The 26,221-nt window shown below is 40.3% G+C and overlaps 1 protein-coding gene and 1 long non-coding RNA gene across 2 annotated transcripts; both read right to left on the reverse strand.

The window, feature by feature from the left end:
* Positions 1 to 70: 70 nt before the first annotated feature.
* Positions 71 to 3,664, reverse strand: LOC140387690 (uncharacterized). Its single transcript, XR_011933949.1, has 5 exons — positions 3,607 to 3,664; positions 3,463 to 3,516; positions 1,871 to 1,927; positions 1,725 to 1,781; positions 71 to 127 (listed from the first exon to the last, which is right to left on the reverse strand). It is a non-coding gene; the product is annotated as an uncharacterized lncRNA (long non-coding RNA).
* Positions 3,665 to 3,917: 253 nt separating this feature from the next.
* On the reverse strand, positions 3,918 to 24,959 carry LOC140387623 (uncharacterized). The gene is made up of 31 exons (XM_072470816.1): positions 24,785 to 24,959; positions 24,466 to 24,522; positions 24,322 to 24,375; positions 22,732 to 22,788; positions 22,586 to 22,642; positions 20,932 to 20,988; positions 20,613 to 20,669; positions 20,294 to 20,350; positions 20,150 to 20,203; positions 18,560 to 18,616; positions 18,414 to 18,470; positions 16,760 to 16,816; positions 16,441 to 16,497; positions 16,122 to 16,178; positions 15,978 to 16,031; positions 14,388 to 14,444; positions 14,242 to 14,298; positions 12,588 to 12,644; positions 12,269 to 12,325; positions 11,950 to 12,006; positions 11,806 to 11,859; positions 10,216 to 10,272; positions 10,070 to 10,126; positions 8,416 to 8,472; positions 8,097 to 8,153; positions 7,778 to 7,834; positions 7,634 to 7,687; positions 6,045 to 6,101; positions 5,899 to 5,955; positions 4,245 to 4,301; positions 3,918 to 3,982 (listed from the first exon to the last, which is right to left on the reverse strand). The coding sequence occupies exons 1-31, from the start codon at positions 24,957 to 24,959 to the stop codon at positions 3,918 to 3,920; spliced, it is 1,878 nt and encodes a 625-aa protein (XP_072326917.1).
* Between the last annotated feature and the right edge of the window lie 1,262 nt (positions 24,960 to 26,221).

Raw genomic sequence — 26,221 nt, forward strand, 5'->3', positions numbered from 1 at the left:
TACTCTTCAGCCCACAGTCTCGAACAAGTTGCCGATTGAAGTTGCCTACAGAAGTTTAAACATTACTCACCGATGGTGGTGGTCTCTGAAGTTGTTGGTCCTGTACTTTCTGCAGTTGTTGTTGGCACTAAATAGAACAGAAAATAGTACAGGCTAATCATACACTACTGCTGCAATTGCTTTCCAGTGTAATGTATAGATACTAGAATCATTGGGGCTCAACCAATGGGCCAAATGGCCTCCTTCTGCACTGTACGGATTCTATGGTTCCATGCTTCTATGGCAGCAATCCGCTAGGTCATGAAAATGCAAATGCAAGATTTAAATACGTGGTATCACAAATGTCAATATTCGCGTCCCAAACACACAGACTGACTGTCAAACACTGGCAGGGGCAAATTTCACCAATAAAAATTATTCAGTGCACCGTCCGCTTCTGAAAGTTACAATTGATGCTGCCAGACATTGGGTCTCTCAACTAATCATTCACTTTTCCCATACCAATCCAATGAGTAGTTGTAACAATATCAGCGTACATTTTTATCAATGTTCATCGAGGCAAGTAAAAGACCAACAAGATTCAGCACAATGTACCTAATTTTCGGAGCTCAAATTGTACACAAGCGGAAATAAAGCATTTTCTAATTGCTGTCAGTTGATCAATGAAAAAGCAAAGACTCACCATTAATCCCATTGTCAGAATTGTTTTTTTTAAATTCAGAGTAGCCATCTATTTTTCCAAATAAGGGGCAATTTAGCGTGACCAATTCACAGAACCTACAGATCTTTGTGTTGTAGGGAGAGGCCCACGCAGAAATGGGGAGAATGAGCAAACCCCACACACACAGTGACCCAGGGCTGTGATCGATCCTGGGTATCGCAGCCTGGAATGCGAATTTCGCGGCCCAAGATCGGAAGAAAGAACAGAGTGTCATGAACACCGCCCATTAAACCACACAACCCGCCTCCCATCCAATGACTCTGTCTACACTTCCCGCTGCCTTGGGAAAGCGGGCAGCATAATCAGAGACCCCCCTCACCCGGCTAACTCAGACTTCCAACATCTTCCATCGGGCAGGAGATACAAAAGTCTGAGAACACGCACTAACAGATTCAAAAACAGCTTCTGCCCCGATGTTACCACATTCCTAAACGACCCTCTGATGGACTAATGGTCTGATCTGATCTCTTCCCACATCTTCAAATTTAAATGAAAATGAAAATCGCTTCTTGTCACAAGTAGGCTTCAAATGCAGTGACAGTGAAAAGGCCCTAGTCACCACATTCCGGCGCCTGATACGGGAATTGAACCCACGCTGGCGGCCTTGGTCTGTTTTACATGCCTTTCACTATTGAGTAGTACTACACTCCTGTATGATTCACCAATGCCCGTGTCGATCTAATTACATTGTGCATTTTATGTTGACCCTACTATGTACATTCTTTTCATGTATGCAATTGTGCTTTTGAGTCCAACGCGAAACAATACTTTTCACTGTACCTCGGTACACATGTCAATAAACCAATCCAATCCAAACCAATCCTCAGCAGCAACAGAATTAACCACTGCGCCACCGTGCTGCCCCCATTGTCAGAAATAACAGCAATGACTGTCATTTAAGTTGCCGCTGGTCCAAATTAGCAGAAAAATTACTGCAGACTTTTAAATCATAAATTGCTTGAATTTAGCATCAGATTTTAATGTAGAAAGAAGCTCGACTCACCAGTAATTGTAGTCTGAGAAACAGTAGGTCCCCCTGATACACTCGTTGCAGTTGGCCCTGTGTAGCAGAGCAAATATGAAACAATATTGATCCACAAATGAAAAAAATTAATCTCATGTGACGAAGTTGAGAAAAACAATACTCACAACTGATGGTGGTCCCTGAAGTTGTAGGTATTCCAGTTCCTGGGATTGGTGTTGACCCTAAATAGAAAGAGAATTGGCGCAGAATTATATTCACTCCTGCTGCAATTGGTTTCCAATGTGATTTTCAGATTGTAGCATCATTAAATCAAGTAGGAAAGGCTTCAAATTTGAGCAGGAACAGAATGATATCCCTAGCCAATGTCTAAAATCAACAATTCCCTCCCGCAATTCCAGTGGTTACACATCAAAGAAGAAAGATGAAGAACAAAGAAATGTACAGCACAGGAACAGACCATTCGGCTCTCCAAGCCTGTGCCGATCATGATGGCCTAACTAAAAAAAAAAAATGTCTGCCCTTACTCGGGCCGTATAAAGATCAAGCCACGAACAAGAGCAGTTCCTCGACCGCATTGGCTGCAAAAGCCAACTACGTTTCAGGCAGCAACAATGAAATCATCTTGGAGTCTGCAATCGCCACATTAACATTTCTCAACAAGATTTTGATGTTGTTGATCAGTAAAGCCTAAATTTTAAAGGCTACTAAATGGTTTAACTTCCAACAATGAAGGGTGCAATTCAAAAAACTCACTGAACAAGTGACATTCATGATCAAGAATTCATCAATTTAAAAATAATGAGCAGTTTATTTATTCTGTTTGAAAGAATAATTTATGAGTCATTCTGAATATAAATTTAAAATGCAAGAATCAACCGGCCCCAAATTCAATATAAATGACTCTTTAACTTGGGAAGTCTACAAATGAGATTCTTTCAAGAATGTCCTTTATATCTCAGCAAAAACGTGCATTTCGGTCCTCTTCATTTCTACTGTTGCGTCACCTAACATCATTCATGCAAACAAATGGATATATCTATCTAAAATTAATGGCACCAAATGCCTAGTTCTTCAAAATGCGTTTGCAAAATGTAAATGTCAAATATTAATTTCAATTTGCACTTTCAAAACACAAATTCAGTCTGTCAAAACCCAGGTTTCCATCCATCAACTCATTTTGGCAGTCTTCCTTGGTGCTATCTTTTTAAATTTGAAAATGTTGCCATAAATACTCTGAAGTGGGCACCAGGAACACATTGGACGGGAACCATTACAATCGACAATTTTGTTCTACAACGCCATCCTCTCCCAAACGTTATCATTGATAATGCCAGATATCTACTCCAACAGGTCGCAATCATGATTCCAATTACTGGACAATGAAAAGTGGATGCAATATCCACATCAGAAAAAGGGCAAGAAGCACAATCAACCAAAAAGCGCTGACCAAATACAACATGGAACAACTCAACTTCTACTGATTAAACACACTTCCATTGGAATGGACTGAATATAAGCTGAACTACAATGACGCGCCAATAACACGCCCCTTAGCAGGGACACATTGGCAGCACAAACATCGTATGACAATGAGAATACATTCACTCACAGTTAACACCCATTTCAGAAATAATAGGACTGACTATCCTATTGGTTGGATTAGGGGCAATGTAACACAGGACATGTGGGATAGTTAAAAATCACACATAGCTCTCAATTAACAACAGTTTTATCGTCTCAAAGAAGCTCTGCTCACCTGTAATTCCAGTCTCAGAAATAGTGATACCTGTGAATGTCACTGATGTTGGCGCTAGGTTGCAGAAATAACATGAAACAATATTAATTCACAAGCCACAGAAATTAGTAGTAAAGTGGTGAGGGGAATAAAAACATTACTCACCACTGGCGGTGGTCTCTGAAGTTGTTGGTCCTGTACGTGCTGCAGTTGTTGTTGGCACTAAATAGCACAGAAAATGGTACAGACTATTCATACACTACTGCTGCAATTGGTTTCCAAAGTAATATATAGATACTAGCATCATTACTTCAGTCAAATCATCAAGTAGCAAATGCATGTACATCAGTAAGGAGCAAGAAAAATTCATAGGGAATTATAATTTCAATAATTCCCTCCCTCAAATTCATAGGTTACTCTTCGGCCCACAGTCTCGAACAATTTGCCTATTGAAATTGCCTACAGAAGTTTAAACATTACTCACTACTGGTGGTGGTCTCTGAAGTTGTTGGTCCTGTACTTGCTGCAGTTGTTGTTGGCACTAAATAGCACAGAAAATAGTACAGACTATTCATACACTGCAGCTGCAATTGGATTCTAAGGTAATGTATAGGTACTAGCATCATTACTTCAGTCAAATCATCAAGTAGCATATGCATGTACATCAGTAAGGAGCAAGAAAAATTCATAGGGAATTATAATTTCAATAATTCCCTCCCACAAATTCATAGGTTACTCTTCAGCCCACAGTCTCGAACAAGTTGCCGATTGAAGTTGCCTACAGAAGTTTAAACATTACTCACCGATGGTGGTGGTCTCTGAAGTTGTTGGTCCTGTACTTTCTGCAGTTGTTGTTGGCACTAAATAGAACAGAAAATAGTACAGGCTAATCATACACTACTGCTGCAATTGCTTTCCAGTGTAATGTATAGATACTAGCATCATTGGGGCTCAACCAATGGGCCAAATGGCCTCCTTCTGCACTGTACGGATTCTATGGTTCCATGCTTCTATGGCAGCAATCCGCTAGGTCATGAAAATGCAAATGCAAGATTTAAATACGTGGTATCACAAATGTCAATATTCGCGTCCCAAACACACAGACTGACTGTCAAACACTGGCAGGGGCAAATTTCACCAATAAAAATTATTCAGTGCACCGTCCGCTTCTGAAAGTTACAATTGATGCTGCCAGACATTGGGTCTCTCAACTAATCATTCACTTTTCCCATACCAATCCAATGAGTAGTTGTAACAATATCAGCGTACATTTTTATCAATGTTCATCGAGGCAAGTAAAAGACCAACAAGATTCAGCACAATGTACCTAATTTTCGGAGCTCAAATTGTACACAAGCGGAAATAAAGCATTTTCTAATTGCTGTCAGTTGATCAATGAAAAAGCAAAGACTCACCATTAATCCCATTGTCAGAATTGTTTTTTTAAAATTCAGAGTAGCCATCTATTTTTCCAAATAAGGGGCAATTTAGCGTGGCCAATTCACAGAACCTACAGATCTTTGTCTTGTGGGGAGAGGCCCACGCAGAAATGGGGAGAATGAGCAAACCCCACACACACAGTGACCCAGGGCTGTGATCGATCCTGGGTATCGCAGCCTGGAATGCGAACTTCGCGGCCCAAGATCGGAAGAAAGAACAGAGTGTCATGAACACCGCCCATTAAACCACACAACCCGCCTCCCATCCAATGACTCTGTCTACACTTCCCGCTGCCTTGGGAAAGCGGGCAGCATAATCAGAGACCCCCCTCACCCGGCTAACTCAGACTTCCAACATCTTCCATCGGGCAGGAGATACAAAAGTCTGAGAACACGCACTAACAGATTCAAAAACAGCTTCTGCCCCGATGTTACCACATTCCTAAACGACCCTCTGATGGACTAATGGTCTGATCTGATCTCTTCCCACATCTTGAAATTTAAATGAAAATGAAAATCGCTTCTTGTCACAAGTAGGCTTCAAATGCAGTGACAGTGAAAAGGCCCTAGTCACCACATTCCGGCGCCTGATACGGGAATTGAACCCACGCTGGCGGCCTTGGTCTGTTTTACATGCCTTTCACTATTGAGTAGTACTACACTCCTGTATGATTCACCAATGCCCGTGTCGATCTAATTACATTGTGCATTTTATGTTGACCCTACTATGTACATTCTTTTCATGTATGCAATTGTGCTTTTGAGTCCAACGCGAAACAATACTTTTCACTGTACCTCGGTACACATGACAATAAACCAATCCAATCCAAACCAATCCTCAGCAGCAACAGAATTAACCACTGCGCCACCGTGCTGCCCCCATTGTCAGAAATAACAGCAATGACTGTCATTTAAGTTGCCGCTGGTCCAAATTAGCAGAAAAATTACTGCAGACTTTTAAATCATAAATTGCTTGAATTTAGCATCAGATTTTAATGTAGAAAGAAGCTCGACTCACCAGTAATTGTAGTCTGAGAAACAGTAGGTCCCCCTGATACACTCGTTGCAGTTGGCCCTGTGTAGCAGAGCAAATATGAAACAATATTGATCCACAAATGAAAAAAATTAATCTCATGTGACGAAGTTGAGAAAAACAATACTCACAACTGATGGTGGTCCCTGAAGTTGTAGGTATTCCAGTTCCTGGGATTGGTGTTGACCCTAAATAGAAAGAGAATTGGCGCAGAATTATATTCACTCCTGCTGCAATTGGTTTCCAATGTGATTTTCAGATTGTAGCATCATTAAATCAAGTAGGAAAGGCTTCAAATTTGAGCAGGAACAGAATGATATCCCTAGCCAATGTCTAAAATCAACAATTCCCTCCCGCAATTGCAGTGGTTACACATCAAAGAAGAAAGATGAAGAACAAAGAAATGTACAGCACAGGAACAGACCATTCAGCTCTCCAAGCCTGTGCCGATCATGATGGCCTAACTAAAAAAAAAATGTCTGCCCTTACTCGGGCCGTATAAAGATCAAGCCACGAACAAGAGCAGTTCCTCGACCGCATTGGCTGCAAAAGCCAACTACGTTTCAGACAGCAACAATGAAATCATCTTGGAGTCTGCAATCGCCACATTAACATTTCTCAACAAGATTTTGATGTTGTTGATCAGTAAAGCCTAAATTTTAAAGGCTACTAATGGTTTACCTTCCAACAATGAAGGGTGCAATTCAAAAAACTCACTGAACAAGTGACATTCATGATCAAGAATTCATCAATTTAAAAATAATGAGCAGTTTATTTATTCTGTTTGAAAGAATAATTTATGAGTCATTCTGAATATAAATTTAAAATGCAAGAATCAACCGGCCCCAAATTCAATATAAATGACTCTTTAACTTGGGAAGTCTACAAATGAGATTCTTTCAAGAATGTCCTTTATATCTCAGCAAAAACGTGCATTTCGGTCCTCTTCATTTCTACTGTTGCGTCACCTAACATCATTCATGCAAACAAATGGATATATCTATCTAAAATTAATGGCACCAAATGCCTAGTTCTTCAAAATGCGTTTGCAAAATGTAAATGTCAAATATTAATTTCAATTTGCACTTTCAAAACACAAATTCAGTCTGTCAAAACCCAGGTTTCCATCCATCAACTCATTTTGGCAGTCTTCCTTGGTGCTATCTTTTTAAATTTGAAAATGTTGCCATAAATACTCTGAAGTGGGCACCAGGAACACATTGGACGGGAACCATTACAATCGACAATTTTGTTCTACAACGCCATCCTCTCCCAAACGTTATCATTGATAATGCCAGATATCTACTCCAACAGGTCGCAATCATGATTCCAATTACTGGACAATGAAAAGTGGATGCAATATCCACATCAGAAAAAGGGCAAGAAGCACAATCAACCAAAAAGCGCTGACCAAATACAACATGGAACAACTCAACTTCTACTGATTAAACACACTTCCATTGGAATGGACTGAATATAAGCTGAACTACAATGACGCGCCAATAACACGCCCCTTAGCAGGGACACATTGGCAGCACAAACATCATATGACAATGAGAATACATTCACTCACAGTTAACACCCATTTCAGAAATAATAGGACTGACTATCCTATTGGTTGGATTAGGGGCAATGTAACACAGGACATGTGGGATAGTTAAAAATCACACATAGCTCTCAATTAACAACAGTTTTATCGTCTCAAAGAAGCTCTGCTCACCTGTAATTCCAGTCTCAGAAATAGTGATACCTGTGAATGTCACTGATGTTGGCGCTAGGTTGCAGAAATAACATGAAACAATATTAATTCACAAGCCACAGAAATTAGTAGTAAAGTGGTGAGGGGAATAAAAACATTACTCACCACTGGCGGTGGTCTCTGAAGTTGTTGGTCCTGTACGTGCTGCAGTTGTTGTTGGCACTAAATAGCACAGAAAATGGTACAGACTATTCATACACTACTGCTGCAATTGGTTTCCAAAGTAATATATAGATACTAGCATCATTACTTCAGTCAAATCATCAAGTAGCAAATGCATGTACATCAGTAAGGAGCAAGAAAAATTCATAGGGAATTATAATTTCAATAATTCCCTCCCTCAAATTCATAGGTTACTCTTCGGCCCACAGTCTCGAACAATTTGCCTATTGAAATTGCCTATAGAAGTTTAAACATTACTCACCACTGGTGGTGGTCTCTGAAGTTGTTGGTCCTGTACTTGCTGCAGTTGTTGTTGGCACTAAATAGCACAGAAAATAGTACAGACTATTCATACACTGCAGCTGCAATTGGATTCTAAGGTAATGTATAGGTACTAGCATCATTACTTCAGTCAAATCATCAAGTAGCATATGCATGTACATCAGTAAGGAGCAAGAAAAATTCATAGGGAATTATAATTTCAATAATTCCCTCCCACAAATTCATAGGTTACTCTTCAGCCCACAGTCTCGAACAAGTTGCCGATTGAAGTTGCCTACAGAAGTTTAAACATTACTCACCGATGGTGGTGGTCTCTGAAGTTGTTGGTCCTGTACTTTCTGCAGTTGTTGTTGGCACTAAATAGAACAGAAAATAGTACAGGCTAATCATACACTACTGCTGCAATTGCTTTCCAGTGTAATGTATAGATACTAGCATCATTGGGGCTCAACCAATGGGCCAAATGGCCTCCTTCTGCACTGTACGGATTCTATGGTTCCATGCTTCTATGGCAGCAATCCGCTAGGTCATGAAAATGCAAATGCAAGATTTAAATACGTGGTATCACAAATGTCAATATTCGCGTCCCAAACACACAGACTGACTGTCAAACACTGGCAGGGGCAAATTTCACCAATAAAAATTATTCAGTGCACCGTCCGCTTCTGAAAGTTACAATTGATGCTGCCAGACATTGGGTCTCTCAACTAATCATTCACTTTTCCCATACCAATCCAATGAGTAGTTGTAACAATATCAGCGTACATTTTTATCAATGTTCATCGAGGCAAGTAAAAGACCAACAAGATTCAGCACAATGTACCTAATTTTCGGAGCTCAAATTGTACACAAGCGGAAATAAAGCATTTTCTAATTGCTGTCAGTTGATCAATGAAAAAGCAAAGACTCACCATTAATCCCATTGTCAGAATTGTTTTTTTTAAATTCAGAGTAGCCATCTATTTTTCCAAATAAGGGGCAATTTAGCGTGACCAATTCACAGAACCTACAGATCTTTGTGTTGTAGGGAGAGGCCCACGCAGAAATGGGGAGAATGAGCAAACCCCACACATACAGTGACCCAGGGCTGTGATCGATCCTGGGTATCGCAGCCTGGAATGCGAACTTCGCGGCCCAAGATCGGAAGAAAGAACAGAGTGTCATGAACACCGCCCATTAAACCACACAACCCGCCTCCCATCCAATGACTCTGTCTACACTTCCCGCTGCCTTGGGAAAGCGGGCAGCATAATCAGAGACCCCCCTCACCCGGCTAACTCAGACTTCCAACATCTTCCATCGGGCAGGAGATACAAAAGTCTGAGAACACGCACTAACAGATTCAAAAACAGCTTCTGCCCCGATGTTACCACATTCCTAAACGACCCTCTGATGGACTAATGGTCTGATCTGATCTCTTCCCACATCTTCAAATTTAAATGAAAATGAAAATCGCTTCTTGTCACAAGTAGGCTTCAAATGCAGTGACTGTGAAAAGGCCCTAGTCACCACATTCCGGCGCCTGATACGGGAATTGAACCCACGCTGGCGGCCTTGGTCTGTTTTACATGCCTTTCACTATTGAGTAGTACTACACTCCTGTATGATTCACCAATGCCCGTGTCGATCTAATTACATTGTGCATTTTATGTTGACCCTACTATGTACATTCTTTTCATGTATGCAATTGTGCTTTTGAGCCCAACGCGAAACAATACTTTTCACTGTACCTCGGTACACATGACAATAAACCAATCCAATCCAAACCAATCCTCAGCAGCAACAGAATTAACCACTGCGCCACCGTGCTGCCCCCATTGTCAGAAATAACAGCAATGACTGTCATTTAAGTTGCCGCTGGCCCAAATTAGCAGAAAAATTACTGCAGACTTTTAAATCATAAATTGCTTGAATTTAGCATCAGATTTTAATGTAGAAAGAAGCTCGACTCACCAGTAATTGTAGTCTGAGAAACAGTAGGTCCCCCTGATACACTCGTTGCAGTTGGCCCTGTGTAGCAGAGCAAATATGAAACAATATTGATCCACAAATGAAAAAAATTAATCTCATGTGACGAAGTTGAGAAAAACAATACTCACAACTGATGGTGGTCCCTGAAGTTGTAGGTATTCCAGTTCCTGGGATTGGTGTTGACCCTAAATAGAAAGAGAATTGGCGCAGAATTATATTCACTCCTGCTGCAATTGGTTTCCAATGTGATTTTCAGATTGTAGCATCATTAAATCAAGTAGGAAAGGCTTCAAATTTGAGCAGGAACAGAATGATATCCCTAGCCAATGTCTAAAATCAACAATTCCCTCCCGCAATTGCAGTGGTTACACATCAAAGAAGAAAGATGAAGACCAAAGAAATGTACAGCACAGGAACAGACCATTCGGCTCTCCAAGCCTGTGCCGATCATGATGGCCTAACTAAAAAAAAAATGTCTGCCCTTACTCGGGCCGTATAAAGATCAAGCCACGAACAAGAGCAGTTCCTCGACCGCATTGGCTGCAAAAGCCAACTACGTTTCAGGCAGCAACAATGAAATCATCTTGGAGTCTGCAATCGCCACATTAACATTTCTCAACAAGATTTTGATGTTGTTGATCAGTAAAGCCAAAATTTTAAAGGCTACTAAATGGTTTAACTTCCAACAATGAAGGGTGCAATTCAAAAAACTCACTGAACAAGTGACATTCATGATCAAGAATTCATCAATTTAAAAATAATGAGCAGTTTATTTATTCTGTTTGAAAGAATAATTTATGAGTCATTCTGAATATAAATTTAAAATGCAAGAATCAACCGGCCCCAAATTCAATATAAATGACTCTTTAACTTGGGAAGTCTACAAATGAGATTCTTTCAAGAATGTCCTTTATATCTCAGCAAAAACGTGCATTTCGGTCCTCTTCATTTCAACTGTTGCATCACCTAACATCATTCATGCAAACAAATGGATATATCTATCTAAAATTAATGGCACCAAATGCCTAGTTCTTCAAAATGCGTTTGCAAAATGTAAATGTCAAATATTAATTTCAATTTGCACTTTCAAAACACAAATTCAGTCTGTCAAAACCCAGGTTTCCATCCATCAACTCATTTTGGCAGTCTTCCTTGGTGCTATCTTTTTAAATTTGAAAATGTTGCCATAAATACTCTGAAGTGGGCACCAGGAACACATTGGACGGGAACCATTACAATCGACAATTTTGTTCTACAACGCCATCCTCTCCCAAACGTTATCATTGATAATGCCAGATATCTACTCCAACAGGTCGCAATCATGATTCCAATTACTGGACAATGAAAAGTGGATGCAATATCCACATCAGAAAAAGGGCAAGAAGCACAATCAACCAAAAAGCGCTGACCAAATACAACATGGAACAACTCAACTTCTACTGATTAAACACACTTCCATTGGAATGGACTGAATATAAGCTGAACTACAATGACGCGCCAATAACACGCCCCTTAGCAGGGACACATTGGCAGCACAAACATCGTATGACAATGAGAATACATTCACTCACAGTTAACACCCATTTCAGAAATAATAGGACTGACTATCCTATTGGTTGGATTAGGGGCAATGTAACACAGGACATGTGGGATAGTTAAAAATCACACATAGCTCTCAATTAACAACAGTTTTATCGTCTCAAAGAAGCTCTGCTCACCTGTAATTCCAGTCTCAGAAATAGTGATACCTGTGAATGTCACTGATGTTGGCGCTAGGTTGCAGAAATAACATGAAACAATATTAATTCACAAGCCACAGAAATTAGTAGTAAAGTGGTGAGGGGAATAAAAACATTACTCACCACTGGCGGTGGTCTCTGAAGTTGTTGGTCCTGTACGTGCTGCAGTTGTTGTTGGCACTAAATAGCACAGAAAATGGTACAGACTATTCATACACTACTGCTGCAATTGGTTTCCAAAGTAATATATAGATACTAGCATCATTACTTCAGTCAAATCATCAAGTAGCAAATGCATGTACATCAGTAAGGAGCAAGAAAAATTCATAGGGAATTATAATTTCAATAATTCCCTCCCTCAAATTCATAGGTTACTCTTCAGCCCACAGTCTCGAACAATTTGCCTATTGAAATTGCCTATAGAAGTTTAAACATTACTCACCACTGGTGGTGGTCTCTGAAGTTGTTGGTCCTGTACTTGCTGCAGTTGTTGTTGGCACTAAATAGCACAGAAAATAGTACAGACTATTCATACACTGCAGCTGCAATTGGATTCTAAGGTAATGTATAGGTACCAGCATCATTACTTCAGTCAAATCATCAAGTAGCATATGCATGTACATCAGTAAGGAGCAAGAAAAATTCATAGGGAATTATAATTTCAATAATTCCCTCCCACAAATTCATAGGTTACTCTTCAGCCCACAGTCTCGAACAAGTTGCCGATTGAAGTTGCCTACAGAAGTTTAAACATTACTCACTGATGGTGGTGGTCTCTGAAGTTGTTGGTCCTGTACTTTCTGCAGTTGTTGTTGGCACTAAATAGAACAGAAAATAGTACAGGCTAATCATACACTACTGCTGCAATTGCTTTCCAGTGTAATGTATAGATACTAGCATCATTGGGGCTCAACCAATGGGCCAAATGGCCTCCTTCTGCACTGTACGGATTCTATGGTTCCATGCTTCTATGGCAGCAATCCGCTAGGTCATGAAAATGCAAATGCAAGATTTAAATACGTGGTATCACAAATGTCAATATTCGCGTCCCAAACACACAGACTGACTGTCAAACACTGGCAGGGGCAAATTTCACCAATAAAAATTATTCAGTGCACCGTCCGCTTCTGAAAGTTACAATTGATGCTGCCAGACATTGGGTCTCTCAACTAATCATTCACTTTTCCCATACCAATCCAATGAGTAGTTGTAACAATATCAGCGTACATTTTTATCAATGTTCACCGAGGCAAGTAAAAGACCAACAAGATTCAGCACAATGTACCTAATTTTCGGAGCTCAAATTGTACACAAGCGGAAATAAAGCATTTTCTAATTGCTGTCAGTTGATCAATGAAAAAGCAAAGACTCACCATTAATCCCATTGTCAGAATTGTTTTTTTTAAATTCAGAGTAGCCATCTATTTTTCCAAATAAGGGGCAATTTAGCGTGACCAATTCACGGAACCTACAGATCTTTGTGTTGTAGGGAGAGGCCCACGCAGAAATGGGGAGAATGAGCAAACCCCACACACACAGTGACCCAGGGCTGTGATCGATCCTGGGTCTCGCAGCCTGGAATGCGAACTTCGCGGCCCAAGATCAGAAGAAAGAACAGAGTGTCATGACCACCGCCCATTAAACCACACAACCCGCCTCCCATCCAATGACTCTGTCTACACTTCCCGCTGCCTTGGGAAAGCGGGCAGCATAATCAGAGACCCCCCTCACCCGGCTAACTCAGACTTCCAACATCTTCCATCGGGCAGGAGATACAAAAGTCTGAGAACACGCACTAACAGATTCAAAAACAGCTTCTGCCCCGATGTTACCACATTCCTAAACGACCCTCTGATGGACTAATGGTCTGATCTGATCTCTTCCCACATCTTCAAATTTAAATGAAAATGAAAATCGCTTCTTGTCACAAGTAGGCTTCAAATGCAGTGACTGTGAAAAGGCCCTAGTCACCACATTCCGGCGCCTGATACGGGAATTGAACCCACGCTGGCGGCCTTGGTCTGTTTTACATGCCTTTCACTATTGAGTAGTACTACACTCCTGTATGATTCACCAATGCCCGTGTCGATCTAATTACATTGTGCATTTTATGTTGACCCTACTATGTACATTCTTTTCATGTATGCAATTGTGCTTTTGAGCCCAACGCGAAACAATACTTTTCACTGTACCTCGGTACACATGACAATAAACCAATCCAATCCAAACCAATCCTCAGCAGCAACAGAATTAACCACTGCGCCACCGTGCTGCCCCCATTGTCAGAAATAACAGCAATGACTGTCATTTAAGTTGCCGCTGGCCCAAATTAGCAGAAAAATTACTGCAGACTTTTAAATCATAAATTGCTTGAATTTAGCATCAGATTTTAATGTAGAAAGAAGCTCGACTCACCAGTAATTGTAGTCTGAGAAACAGTAGGTCCCCCTGATACACTCGTTGCAGTTGGCCCTGTGTAGCAGAGCAAATATGAAACAATATTGATCCACAAATGAAAAAAATTAATCTCATGTGACGAAGTTGAGAAAAACAATACTCACAACTGATGGTGGTCCCTGAAGTTGTAGGTATTCCAGTTCCTGGGATTGGTGTTGACCCTAAATAGAAAGAGAATTGGCGCAGAATTATATTCACTCCTGCTGCAATTGGTTTCCAATGTGATTTTCAGATTGTAGCATCATTAAATCAAGTAGGAAAGGCTTCAAATTTGAGCAGGAACAGAATGATATCCCTAGCCAATGTCTAAAATCAACAATTCCCTCCCGCAATTGCAGTGGTTACACATCAAAGAAGAAAGATGAAGAACAAAGAAATGTACAGCACAGGAACAGACCATTCGGCTCTCCAAGCCTGTGCCGATCATGATGGCCTAATTAAAAAAAAAATGTCTGCCCTTACTCGGGCCGTATAAAGATCAAGCCACGAACAAGAGCAGTTCCTCGACCGCATTGGCTGCAAAAGCCAACTACGTTTCAGGCAGCAACAATGAAATCATCTTGGAGTCTGCAATCGCCACATTAACATTTCTCAACAAGATTTTGATGTTGTTGATCAGTAAAGCCAAAATTTTAAAGGCTACTAAATGGTTTAACTTCCAACAATGAAGGGTGCAATTCAAAAAACTCACTGAACAAGTGACATTCATGATCAAGAATTCATCAATTTAAAAATAATGAGCAGTTTATTTATTCTGTTTGAAAGAATAATTTATGAGTCATTCTGAATATAAATTTAAAATGCAAGAATCAACCGGCCCCAAATTCAATATAAATGACTCTTTAACTTGGGAAGTCTACAAATGAGATTCTTTCAAGAATGTCCTTTATATCTCAGCAAAAACGTGCATTTCGGTCCTCTTCATTTCTACTGTTGCGTCACCTAACATCATTCATGCAAACAAATGGATATATCTATCTAAAATTAATGGCACCAAATGCCTAGTTCTTCAAAATGCGTTTGCAAAATGTAAATGTCAAATATTAATTTCAATTTGCACTTTCAAAACACAAATTCAGTCTGTCAAAACCCAGGTTTCCATCCATCAACTCATTTTGACAGTCTTCCTTGGTGCTATCTTTTTAAATTTGAAAATGTTGCCATAAATACTCTGAAGTGGGCACCAGGAACACATTGGACGGGAACCATTACAATCGACAATTTTGTTCTACAACGCCATCCTCTCCCAAACGTTATCATTGATAATGCCAGATATCTACTCCAACAGGTCGCAATCATGATTCCAATTACTGGACAATGAAAAGTGGATGCAATATCCACATCAGAAAAAGGGCAAGAAGCACAATCAACCAAAAAGCGCTGACCAAATACAACATGGAACAACTCAACTTCTACTGATTAAACACACTTCCATTGGAATGGACTGAATATAAGCTGAACTACAATGACGCGCCAATAACACGCCCCTTAGCAGGGACACATTGGCAGCACAAACATCGTATGACAATGAGAATACATTCACTCACAGTTAACACCCATTTCAGAAATAATAGGACTGACTATCCTATTGGTTGGATTAGGGGCAATGTAACACAGGACATGTGGGATAGTTAAAAATCACACATAGCTCTCAATTAACAACAGTTTTATCGTCTCAAAGAAGCTCTGCTCACCTGTAATTCCAGTCTCAGAAATAGTGATACCTGTGAATGTCACTGATGTTGGCGCTAGGTTGCAGAAATAACATGAAACAATATTAATTCACAAGCCACAGAAATTAGTAGTAAAGTGGTGAGGGGAATAAAAACATTACTCACCACTGGCGGTGGTCTCTGAAGTTGTTGGTCCTGTACGTGCTGCAGTTGTTGTTGGCACTAAATAGCACAGAAAATGGTACAGACTATTCATACACTACTGCTGCAATTGGTTTCCAAAGTAATATATAGATACTAGCATCATTACTTCAGTCAAATCATCAAGTAGCAAATGCATGTACATCAGTAAGGAGCAAGAAAAATTCATAGGGAATTATAATTTCAATAATTCCCTCCCTCAAATTCATAGGTTACTCTTCAGCCCACAGTCTCGAACAATTTGCCTATTGAAATTGCCTATAGAAGTTTAAACATTACTCACCACTGGTGGTGGTCTCTGAAGTTGTTGGTCCTGTACTTGCTGCAGTTGTTGTTGGCACTAAATAGCACAGAAAATAGTACAGACTATTCATACACTGCAGCTGCAATTGGATTCTAAGGTAATGTATAGGTACCAGCATCATTACTTCAGTCAAATCATCAAGTAGCATATGCATGTACATCAGTAAGGAGCAAGAAAAATTCATAGGGAATTATAATTTCAATAATTCCCTCCCACAAATTCATAGGTTACTCTTCAGCCCACAGTCTCGAACAAGTTGCCGATTGAAGTTGCCTACAGAAGTTTAAACATTACTCACTGATGGTGGTGGTCTCTGAAGTTGTTGGTCCTGTACTTTCTGCAGTTGTTGTTGGCACTAAATAGAACAGAAAATAGTACAGGCTAATCATACACTACTGCTGCAATTGCTTTCCAGTGTAATGTATAGATACTAGCATCATTGGGGCTCAACCAATGGGCCAAATGGCCTCCTTCTGCACTGTACGGATTCTATGGTTCCATGCTTCTATGGCAGCAATCCGCTAGGTCATGAAAATGCAAATGCAAGATTTAAATACGTGGTATCACAAATGTCAATATTCGCGTCCCAAACACACAGACTGACTGTCAAACACTGGCAGGGGCAAATTTCACCAATAAAAATTATTCAGTGCACCGTCCGCTTCTGAAAGTTACAATTGATGCTGCCAGACATTGGGTCTCTCAACTAATCATTCACTTTTCCCATACCAATCCAATGAGTAGTTGTAACAATATCAGCGTACATTTTTATCAATGTTCACCGAGGCAAGTAAAAGACCAACAAGATTCAGCACAATGTACCTAATTTTCGGAGCTCAAATTGTACACAAGCGGAAATAAAGCATTTTCTAATTGCTGTCAGTTGATCAATGAAAAAGCAAAGACTCACCATTAATCCCATTGTCAGAATTGTTTTTTTTAAATTCAGAGTAGCCATCTATTTTTCCAAATAAGGGGCAATTTAGCGTGACCAATTCACGGAACCTACAGATCTTTGTGTTGTAGGGAGAGGCCCACGCAGAAATGGGGAGAATGAGCAAACCCCACACACACAGTGACCCAGGGCTGTGATCGATCCTGGGTCTCGCAGCCTGGAATGCGAACTTCGCGGCCCAAGATCAGAAGAAAGAACAGAGTGTCATGACCACCGCCCATTAAACCACACAACCCGCCTCCCATCCAATGACTCTGTCTACACTTCCCGCTGCCTTGGGAAAGCGGGCAGCATAATCAGAGACCCCCCTCACCCGGCTAACTCAGACTTCCAACATCTTCCATCGGGCAGGAGATACAAAAGTCTGAGAACACGCACTAACAGATTCAAAAACAGCTTCTGCCCCGATGTTACCACATTCCTAAACGACCCTCTGATGGACTAATGGTCTGATCTGATCTCTTCCCACATCTTCAAATTTAAATGAAAATGAAAATCGCTTCTTGTCACAAGTAGGCTTCAAATGCAGTGACTGTGAAAAGGCCCTAGTCACCACATTCCGGCGCCTGATACGGGAATTGAACCCACGCTGGCGGCCTTGGTCTGTTTTACATGCCTTTCACTATTGAGTAGTACTACACTCCTGTATGATTCACCAATGCCCGTGTCGATCTAATTACATTGTGCATTTTATGTTGACCCTACTATGTACATTCTTTTCATGTATGCAATTGTGCTTTTGAGCCCAACGCGAAACAATACTTTTCACTGTACCTCGGTACACATGACAATAAACCAATCCAATCCAAACCAATCCTCAGCAGCAACAGAATTAACCACTGCGCCACCGTGCTGCCCCCATTGTCAGAAATAACAGCAATGACTGTCATTTAAGTTGCCGCTGGCCCAAATTAGCAGAAAAATTACTGCAGACTTTTAAATCATAAATTGCTTGAATTTAGCATCAGATTTTAATGTAGAAAGAAGCTCGACTCACCAGTAATTGTAGTCTGAGAAACAGTAGGTCCCCCTGATACACTCGTTGCAGTTGGCCCTGTGTAGCAGAGCAAATATGAAACAATATTGATCCACAAATGAAAAAAATTAATCTCATGTGACGAAGTTGAGAAAAACAATACTCACAACTGATGGTGGTCCCTGAAGTTGTAGGTATTCCAGTTCCTGGGATTGGTGTTGACCCTAAATAGAAAGAGAATTGGCGCAGAATTATATTCACTCCTGCTGCAATTGGTTTCCAATGTGATTTTCAGATTGTAGCATCATTAAATCAAGTAGGAAAGGCTTCAAATTTGAGCAGGAACAGAATGATATCCCTAGCCAATGTCTAAAATCAACAATTCCCTCCCGCAATTGCAGTGGTTACACATCAAAGAAGAAAGATGAAGAACAAAGAAATGTACAGCACAGGAACAGACCATTCGGCTCTCCAAGCCTGTGCCGATCATGATGGCCTAATTAAAAAAAAAATGTCTGCCCTTACTCGGGCCGTATAAAGATCAAGCCACGAACAAGAGCAGTTCCTCGACCGCATTGGCTGCAAAAGCCAACTACGTTTCAGGCAGCAACAATGAAATCATCTTGGAGTCTGCAATCGCCACATTAACATTTCTCAACAAGATTTTGATGTTGTTGATCAGTAAAGCCAAAATTTTAAAGGCTACTAAATGGTTTAACTTCCAACAATGAAGGGTGCAATTCAAAAAACTCACTGAACAAGTGACATTCATGATCAAGAATTCATCAATTTAAAAATAATGAGCAGTTTATTTATTCTGTTTGAAAGAATAATTTATGAGTCATTCTGAATATAAATTTAAAATGCAAGAATCAACCGGCCCCAAATTCAATATAAATGACTCTTTAACTTGGGAAGTCTACAAATGAGATTCTTTCAAGAATGTCCTTTATATCTCAGCAAAAACGTGCATTTCGGTCCTCTTCATTTCTACTGTTGCGTCACCTAACATCATTCATGCAAACAAATGGATATATCTATCTAAAATTAATGGCACCAAATGCCTAGTTCTTCAAAATGCGTTTGCAAAATGTAAATGTCAAATATTAATTTCAATTTGCACTTTCAAAACACAAATTCAGTCTGTCAAAACCCAGGTTTCCATCCATCAACTCATTTTGACAGTCTTCCTTGGTGCTATCTTTTTAAATTTGAAAATGTTGCCATAAATACTCTGAAGTGGGCACCAGGAACACATTGGACGGGAACCATTACAATCGACAATTTTGTTCTACAACGCCATCCTCTCCCAAACGTTATCATTGATAATGCCAGATATCTACTCCAACAGGTCGCAATCATGATTCCAATTACTGGACAATGAAAAGTGGATGCAATATCCACATCAGAAAAAGGGCAAGAAGCACAATCAACCAAAAAGCGCTGACCAAATACAACATGGAACAACTCAACTTCTACTGATTAAACACACTTCCATTGGAATGGACTGAATATAAGCTGAATTACAATGACGCGCCAATAACACGCCCCTTAGCAGGGACACATTGGCAGCACAAACATCGTATGACAATGAGAATACATTCACTCACAGTTAGCACCCATTTCAGAAATAATAGGACTGACTATCCTATTGGTTGGATTAGGGGCAATGTAACACAGGACATGTGGGATAGTTAAAAATCACACATAGCTCTCAATTAACAACAGTTTTATCGTCTCAAAGAAGCTCTGCTCACCTGTAATTCCAGTCTCAGAAATAGTGATACCTGTGAATGTCACTGATGTTGGCGCTAGGTTGCAGAAATAACATGAAACAATATTAATTCACAAGCCACAGAAATTAGTAGTAAAGTGGTGAGGGGAATAAAAACATTACTCACCACTGGCGGTGGTCTCTGAAGTTGTTGGTCCTGTACGTGCTGCAGTTGTTGTTGGCACTAAATAGCACAGAAAATGGTACAGACTATTCATACACTACTGCTGCAATTGGTTTCCAAAGTAATATATAGATACTAGCATCATTACTTCAGTCAAATCATCAAGTAGCAAATGCATGTACATCAGTAAGGAGCAAGAAAAATTCATAGGGAATTATAATTTCAATAATTCCCTCCCTCAAATTCATAGGTTACTCTTCAGCCCACAGTCTCGAACAATTTGCCTATTGAAATTGCCTATAGAAGTTTAAACATTACTCACCACTGGTGGTGGTCTCTGAAGTTGTTGGTCCTGTACTTGCTGCAGTTGTTGTTGGCACTAAATAGCACAGAAAATAGTACAGACTATTCATACACTGCAGCTGCAATTGGATTCTAAGGTAATGTATAGATACCAGCATCATTACTTCAGTCAAATCATCAAGTAGCATATGCATGTACATCAGTAAGGAGCAAGAAAAATTCATAGGGAATTATAATTTCAATAATTCCCTCCCACAAATTCATAGATTACTCTTCAGCCCACAGTCTCGAACAAGTTGCCGATTGAAGTTGCCTACAGAAGTTTAAACATTACTCACCGATGGTGGTGGTCTCTGAAGTTGTTGGTCCTGTACTTTCTGCAGTTGTTGTTGGCACTAAATAGAACAGAAAATAGTACAGGCTAATCATACACTACTGCTGCAATTGCTTTCCAGTGTAATGTATAGATACCAGCATCATTGGGGCTCAACCAATGGGCCAAATGGCCTCCTTCTGCACTGTACGGATTCTATGGTTCCATGCTTCTATGGCAGCAATCCGCTAGGTCATGAAAATGCAAATGCAAGATTTAAATACGTGGTATCACAAATGTCAATATTCGCGTCCCAAACACACAGACTGACTGTCAAACACTGGCAGGGGCAAATTTCACCAATAAAAATTATTCAGTGCACCGTCCGCTTCTGAAAGTTACAATTGATGCTGCCAGACATTGGGTCTCTCAACTAATCATTCACTTTTCCCATACCAATCCAATGAGTAGTTGTAACAATATCAGCGTACATTTTTATCAATGTTCATCGAGGCAAGTAAAAGACCAACAAGATTCAGCACAATGTACCTAATTTTCGGAGCTCAAATTGTACACAAGCGGAAATAAAGCATTTTCTAATTGCTGTCAGTTGATCAATGAAAAAGCAAAGACTCACCATTAATCCCATTGTCAGAATTGTTTTTTTAAAATTCAGAGTAGCCATCTATTTTTCCAAATAAGGGGCAATTTAGCGTGACCAATTCACAGAACCTACAGATCTTTGTGTTGTGGGGAGAGGCCCACGCAGAAATGGGGAGAATGAGCAAACCCCACACACACAGTGACCCAGGGCTGTGATCGATCCTGGGTATCGCAGCCTGGAATGCGAACTTCGCGGCCCAAGATCGGAAGAAAGAACAGAGTGTCATGAACACCGCCCATTAAACCACACAACCCGCCTCCCATCCAATGACTCTGTCTACACTTCCCGCTGCCTTGGGAAAGCGGGCAGCATAATCAGAGACCCCCCTCACCCGGCTAACTCAGACTTCCAACATCTTCCATCGGGCAGGAGATACAAAAGTCTGAGAACACGCACTAACAGATTCAAAAACAGCTTCTGCCCCGATGTTACCACATTCCTAAACGACCCTCTGATGGACTAATGGTCTGATCTGATCTCTTCCCACATCTTGAAATTTAAATGAAAATGAAAATCGCTTCTTGTCACAAGTAGGCTTCAAATGCAGTGACTGTGAAAAGGCCCTAGTCACCACATTCCGGCGCCTGATACGGGAATTGAACCCACGCTGGCGGCCTTGGTCTGTTTTACATGCCTTTCACTATTGAGTAGTACTACACTCCTGTATGATTCACCAATGCCCGTGTCGATCTAATTACATTGTGCATTTTATGTTGACCCTACTATGTACATTCTTTTCATGTATGCAATTGTGCTTTTGAGCCCAACGCGAAACAATACTTTTCACTGTACCTCGGTACACATGACAATAAACCAATCCAATCCAAACCAATCCTCAGCAGCAACAGAATTAACCACTGCGCCACCGTGCTGCCCCCATTGTCAGAAATAACAGCAATGACTGTCATTTAAGTCGCCGCTGGCCCAAATTAGCAGAAAAATTACTGCAGACTTTTAAATCATAAATTGCTTGAATTTAGCATCAGATTTTAATGTAGAAAGAAGCTCGACTCACCAGTAATTGTAGTCTGAGAAACAGTAGGTCCCCCTGATACACTCGTTGCAGTTGGCCCTGTGTAGCAGAGCAAATATGAAACAATATTGATCCACAAATGAAAAAAATTAATCTCATGTGACGAAGTTGAGAAAAACAATACTCACAACTGATGGTGGTCCCTGAAGTTGTAGGTATTCCAGTTCCTGGGATTGGTGTTGACCCTAAATAGAAAGAGAATTGGCGCAGAATTATATTCACTCCTGCTGCAATTGGTTTCCAATGTGATTTTCAGATTGTAGCATCATTAAATCAAGTAGGAAAGGCTTCAAATTTGAGCAGGAACAGAATGATATCCCTAGCCAATGTCTAAAATCAACAATTCCCTCCCGCAATTGCAGTGGTTACACATCAAAGAAGAAAGATGAAGAACAAAGAAATGTACAGCACAGGAACAGACCATTCGGCTCTCCAAGCCTGTGCCGATCATGATGGCCTAACTAAAAAAAAAATGTCTGCCCTTACTCGGGCCGTATAAAGATCAAGCCACGAACAAGAGCAGTTCCTCGACCGCATTGGCTGCAAAAGCCAACTACGTTTCAGGCAGCAACAATGAAATCATCTTGGAGTCTGCAATCGCCACATTAACATTTCTCAACAAGATTTTGATGTTGTTGATCAGTAAAGCCAAAATTTTAAAGGCTACTAAATGGTTTAACTTCCAACAATGAAGGGTGCAATTCAAAAAACTCACTGAACAAGTGACATTCATGATCAAGAATTCATCAATTTAAAAATAATGAGCAGTTTATTTATTCTGTTTGAAAGAATAATTTATGAGTCATTCTGAATATAAATTTAAAATGCAAGAATCAACCGGCCCCAAATTCAATATAAATGACTCTTTAACTTGGGAAGTCTACAAATGAGATTCTTTCAAGAATGTCCTTTATATCTCAGCAAAAACGTGCATTTCGGTCCTCTTCATTTCTACTGTTGCGTCACCTAACATCATTCATGCAAACAAATGGATATATCTATCTAAAATTAATGGCACCAAATGCCTAGTTCTTCAAAATGCGTTTGCAAAATGTAAATGTCAAATATTAATTTCAATTTGCACTTTCAAAACACAAATTCAGTCTGTCAAAACCCAGGTTTCCATCCATCAACTCATTTTGACAGTCTTCCTTGGTGCTATCTTTTTAAATTTGAAAATGTTGCCATAAATACTCTGAAGTGGGCACCAGGAACACATTGGACGGGAACCATTACAATCGACAATTTTGTTCTACAACGCCATCCTCTCCCAAACGTTATCATTGATAATGCCAGATATCTACTCCAACAGGTCGCAATCATGATTCCAATTACTGGACAATGAAAAGTGGATGCAATATCCACATCAGAAAAAGGGCAAGAAGCACAATCAACCAAAAAGCGCTGACCAAATACAACATGGAACAACTCAACTTCTACTGATTAAACACACTTCCATTGGAATGGACTGAATATAAGCTGAATTACAATGACGCGCCAATAACACGCCCCTTAGCAGGGACACATTGGCAGCACAAACATCGTATGACAATGAGAATACATTCACTCACAGTTAACACCCATTTCAGAAATAATAGGACTGACTATCCTATTGGTTGGATTAGGGGCAATGTAACACAGGACATGTGGGATAGTTAAAAATCACACATAGCTCTCAATTAACAACAGTTTTATCATCTCAAAGAAGCTCTGCTCACCTGTAATTCCAGTCTCAGAAATAGTGATACCTGTGAATGTCACTGATGTTGGCGCTAGGTTGCAGAAATAACATGAAACAATATTAATTCACAAGCCACAGAAATTAGTAGTAAAGTGGTGAGGGGAATAAAAACATTACTCACCACTGGCGGTGGTCTCTGAAGTTGTTGGTCCTGTACGTGCTGCAGTTGTTGTTGGCACTAAATAGCACAGAAAATGGTACAGACTATTCATACACTACTGCTGCAATTGGTTTCCAAAGTAATATATAGATACTAGCATCATTACTTCAGTCAAATCATCAAGTAGCAAATGCATGTACATCAGTAAGGAGCAAGAAAAATTCATAGGGAATTATAATTTCAATAATTCCCTCCCTCAAATTCATAGGTTACTCTTCAGCCCACAGTCTCGAACAATTTGCCTATTGAAATTGCCTATAGAAGTTTAAACATTACTCACCACTGGTGGTGGTCTCTGAAGTTGTTGGTCCTGTACTTGCTGCAGTTGTTGTTGGCACTAAATAGCACAGAAAATAGTACAGACTATTCATACACTGCAGCTGCAATTGGATTCTAAGGTAATGTATAGATACCAGCATCATTACTTCAGTCAAATCATCAAGTAGCATATGCATGTACATCAGTAAGGAGCAAGAAAAATTCATAGGGAATTATAATTTCAATAATTCCCTCCCACAAATTCATAGGTTACTCTTCAGCCCACAGTCTCGAACAAGTTGCCGATTGAAGTTGCCTACAGAAGTTTAAACATTACTCACCGATGGTGGTGGTCTCTGAAGTTGTTGGTCCTGTACTTTCTGCAGTTGTTGTTGGCACTAAATAGAACAGAAAATAGTACAGGCTAATCATACACTACTGCTGCAATTGCTTTCCAGTGTAATGTATAGATACTAGCATCATTGGGGCTCAACCAATGGGCCAAATGGCCTCCTTCTGCACTGTACGGATTCTATGGTTCCATGCTTCTATGGCAGCAATCCGCTAGGTCATGAAAATGCAAATGCAAGATTTAAATACGTGGTATCACAAATGTCAATATTCGCGTCCCAAACACACAGACTGACTGTCAAACACTGGCAGGGGCAAATTTCACCAATAAAAATTATTCAGTGCACCGTCCGCTTCTGAAAGTTACAATTGATGCTGCCAGACATTGGGTCTCTCAACTAATCATTCACTTTTCCCATACCAATCCAATGAGTAGTTGTAACAATATCAGCGTACATTTTTATCAATGTTCATCGAGGCAAGTAAAAGACCAACAAGATTCAGCACAATGTACCTAATTTTCGGAGCTCAAATTGTACACAAGCGGAAATAAAGCATTTTCTAATTGCTGTCAGTTGATCAATGAAAAAGCAAAGACTCACCATTAATCCCATTGTCAGAATTGTTTTTTTTAAATTCAGAGCAGCCATCTATTTTTCCAAATAAGGGGCAATTTAGCGTGACCAATTCACAGAACCTACAGATCTTTGTGTTGTGGGGAGAGGCCCACGCAGAAATGGGGAGAATGAGCAAACCCCACACACACAGTGACCCAGGGCTGTGATCGATCCTGGGTATCGCAGCCTGGAATGCGAACTTCGCGGCCCAAGATCGGAAGAAAGAACAGAGTGTCATGAACACCGCCCATTAAACCACACAACCCGCCTCCCATCCAATGACTCTGTCCACACTTCCCGCTGCCTTGGGAAAGCGGGCAGCATAATCAGAGACCCCCCTCACCCGGCTAACTCAGACTTCCAACATCTTCCATCGGGCAGGAGATACAAAAGTCTGAGAACACGCACTAACAGATTCAAAAACAGCTTCTGCCCCGATGTTACCACATTCCTAAACGACCCTCTGATGGACTAATGGTCTGATCTGATCT

Source organism: Scyliorhinus torazame, chromosome 13 (genome assembly GCF_047496885.1).
Source record: "Scyliorhinus torazame isolate Kashiwa2021f chromosome 13, sScyTor2.1, whole genome shotgun sequence".
Lineage (NCBI taxonomy): Eukaryota > Metazoa > Chordata > Chondrichthyes > Carcharhiniformes > Scyliorhinidae > Scyliorhinus > Scyliorhinus torazame.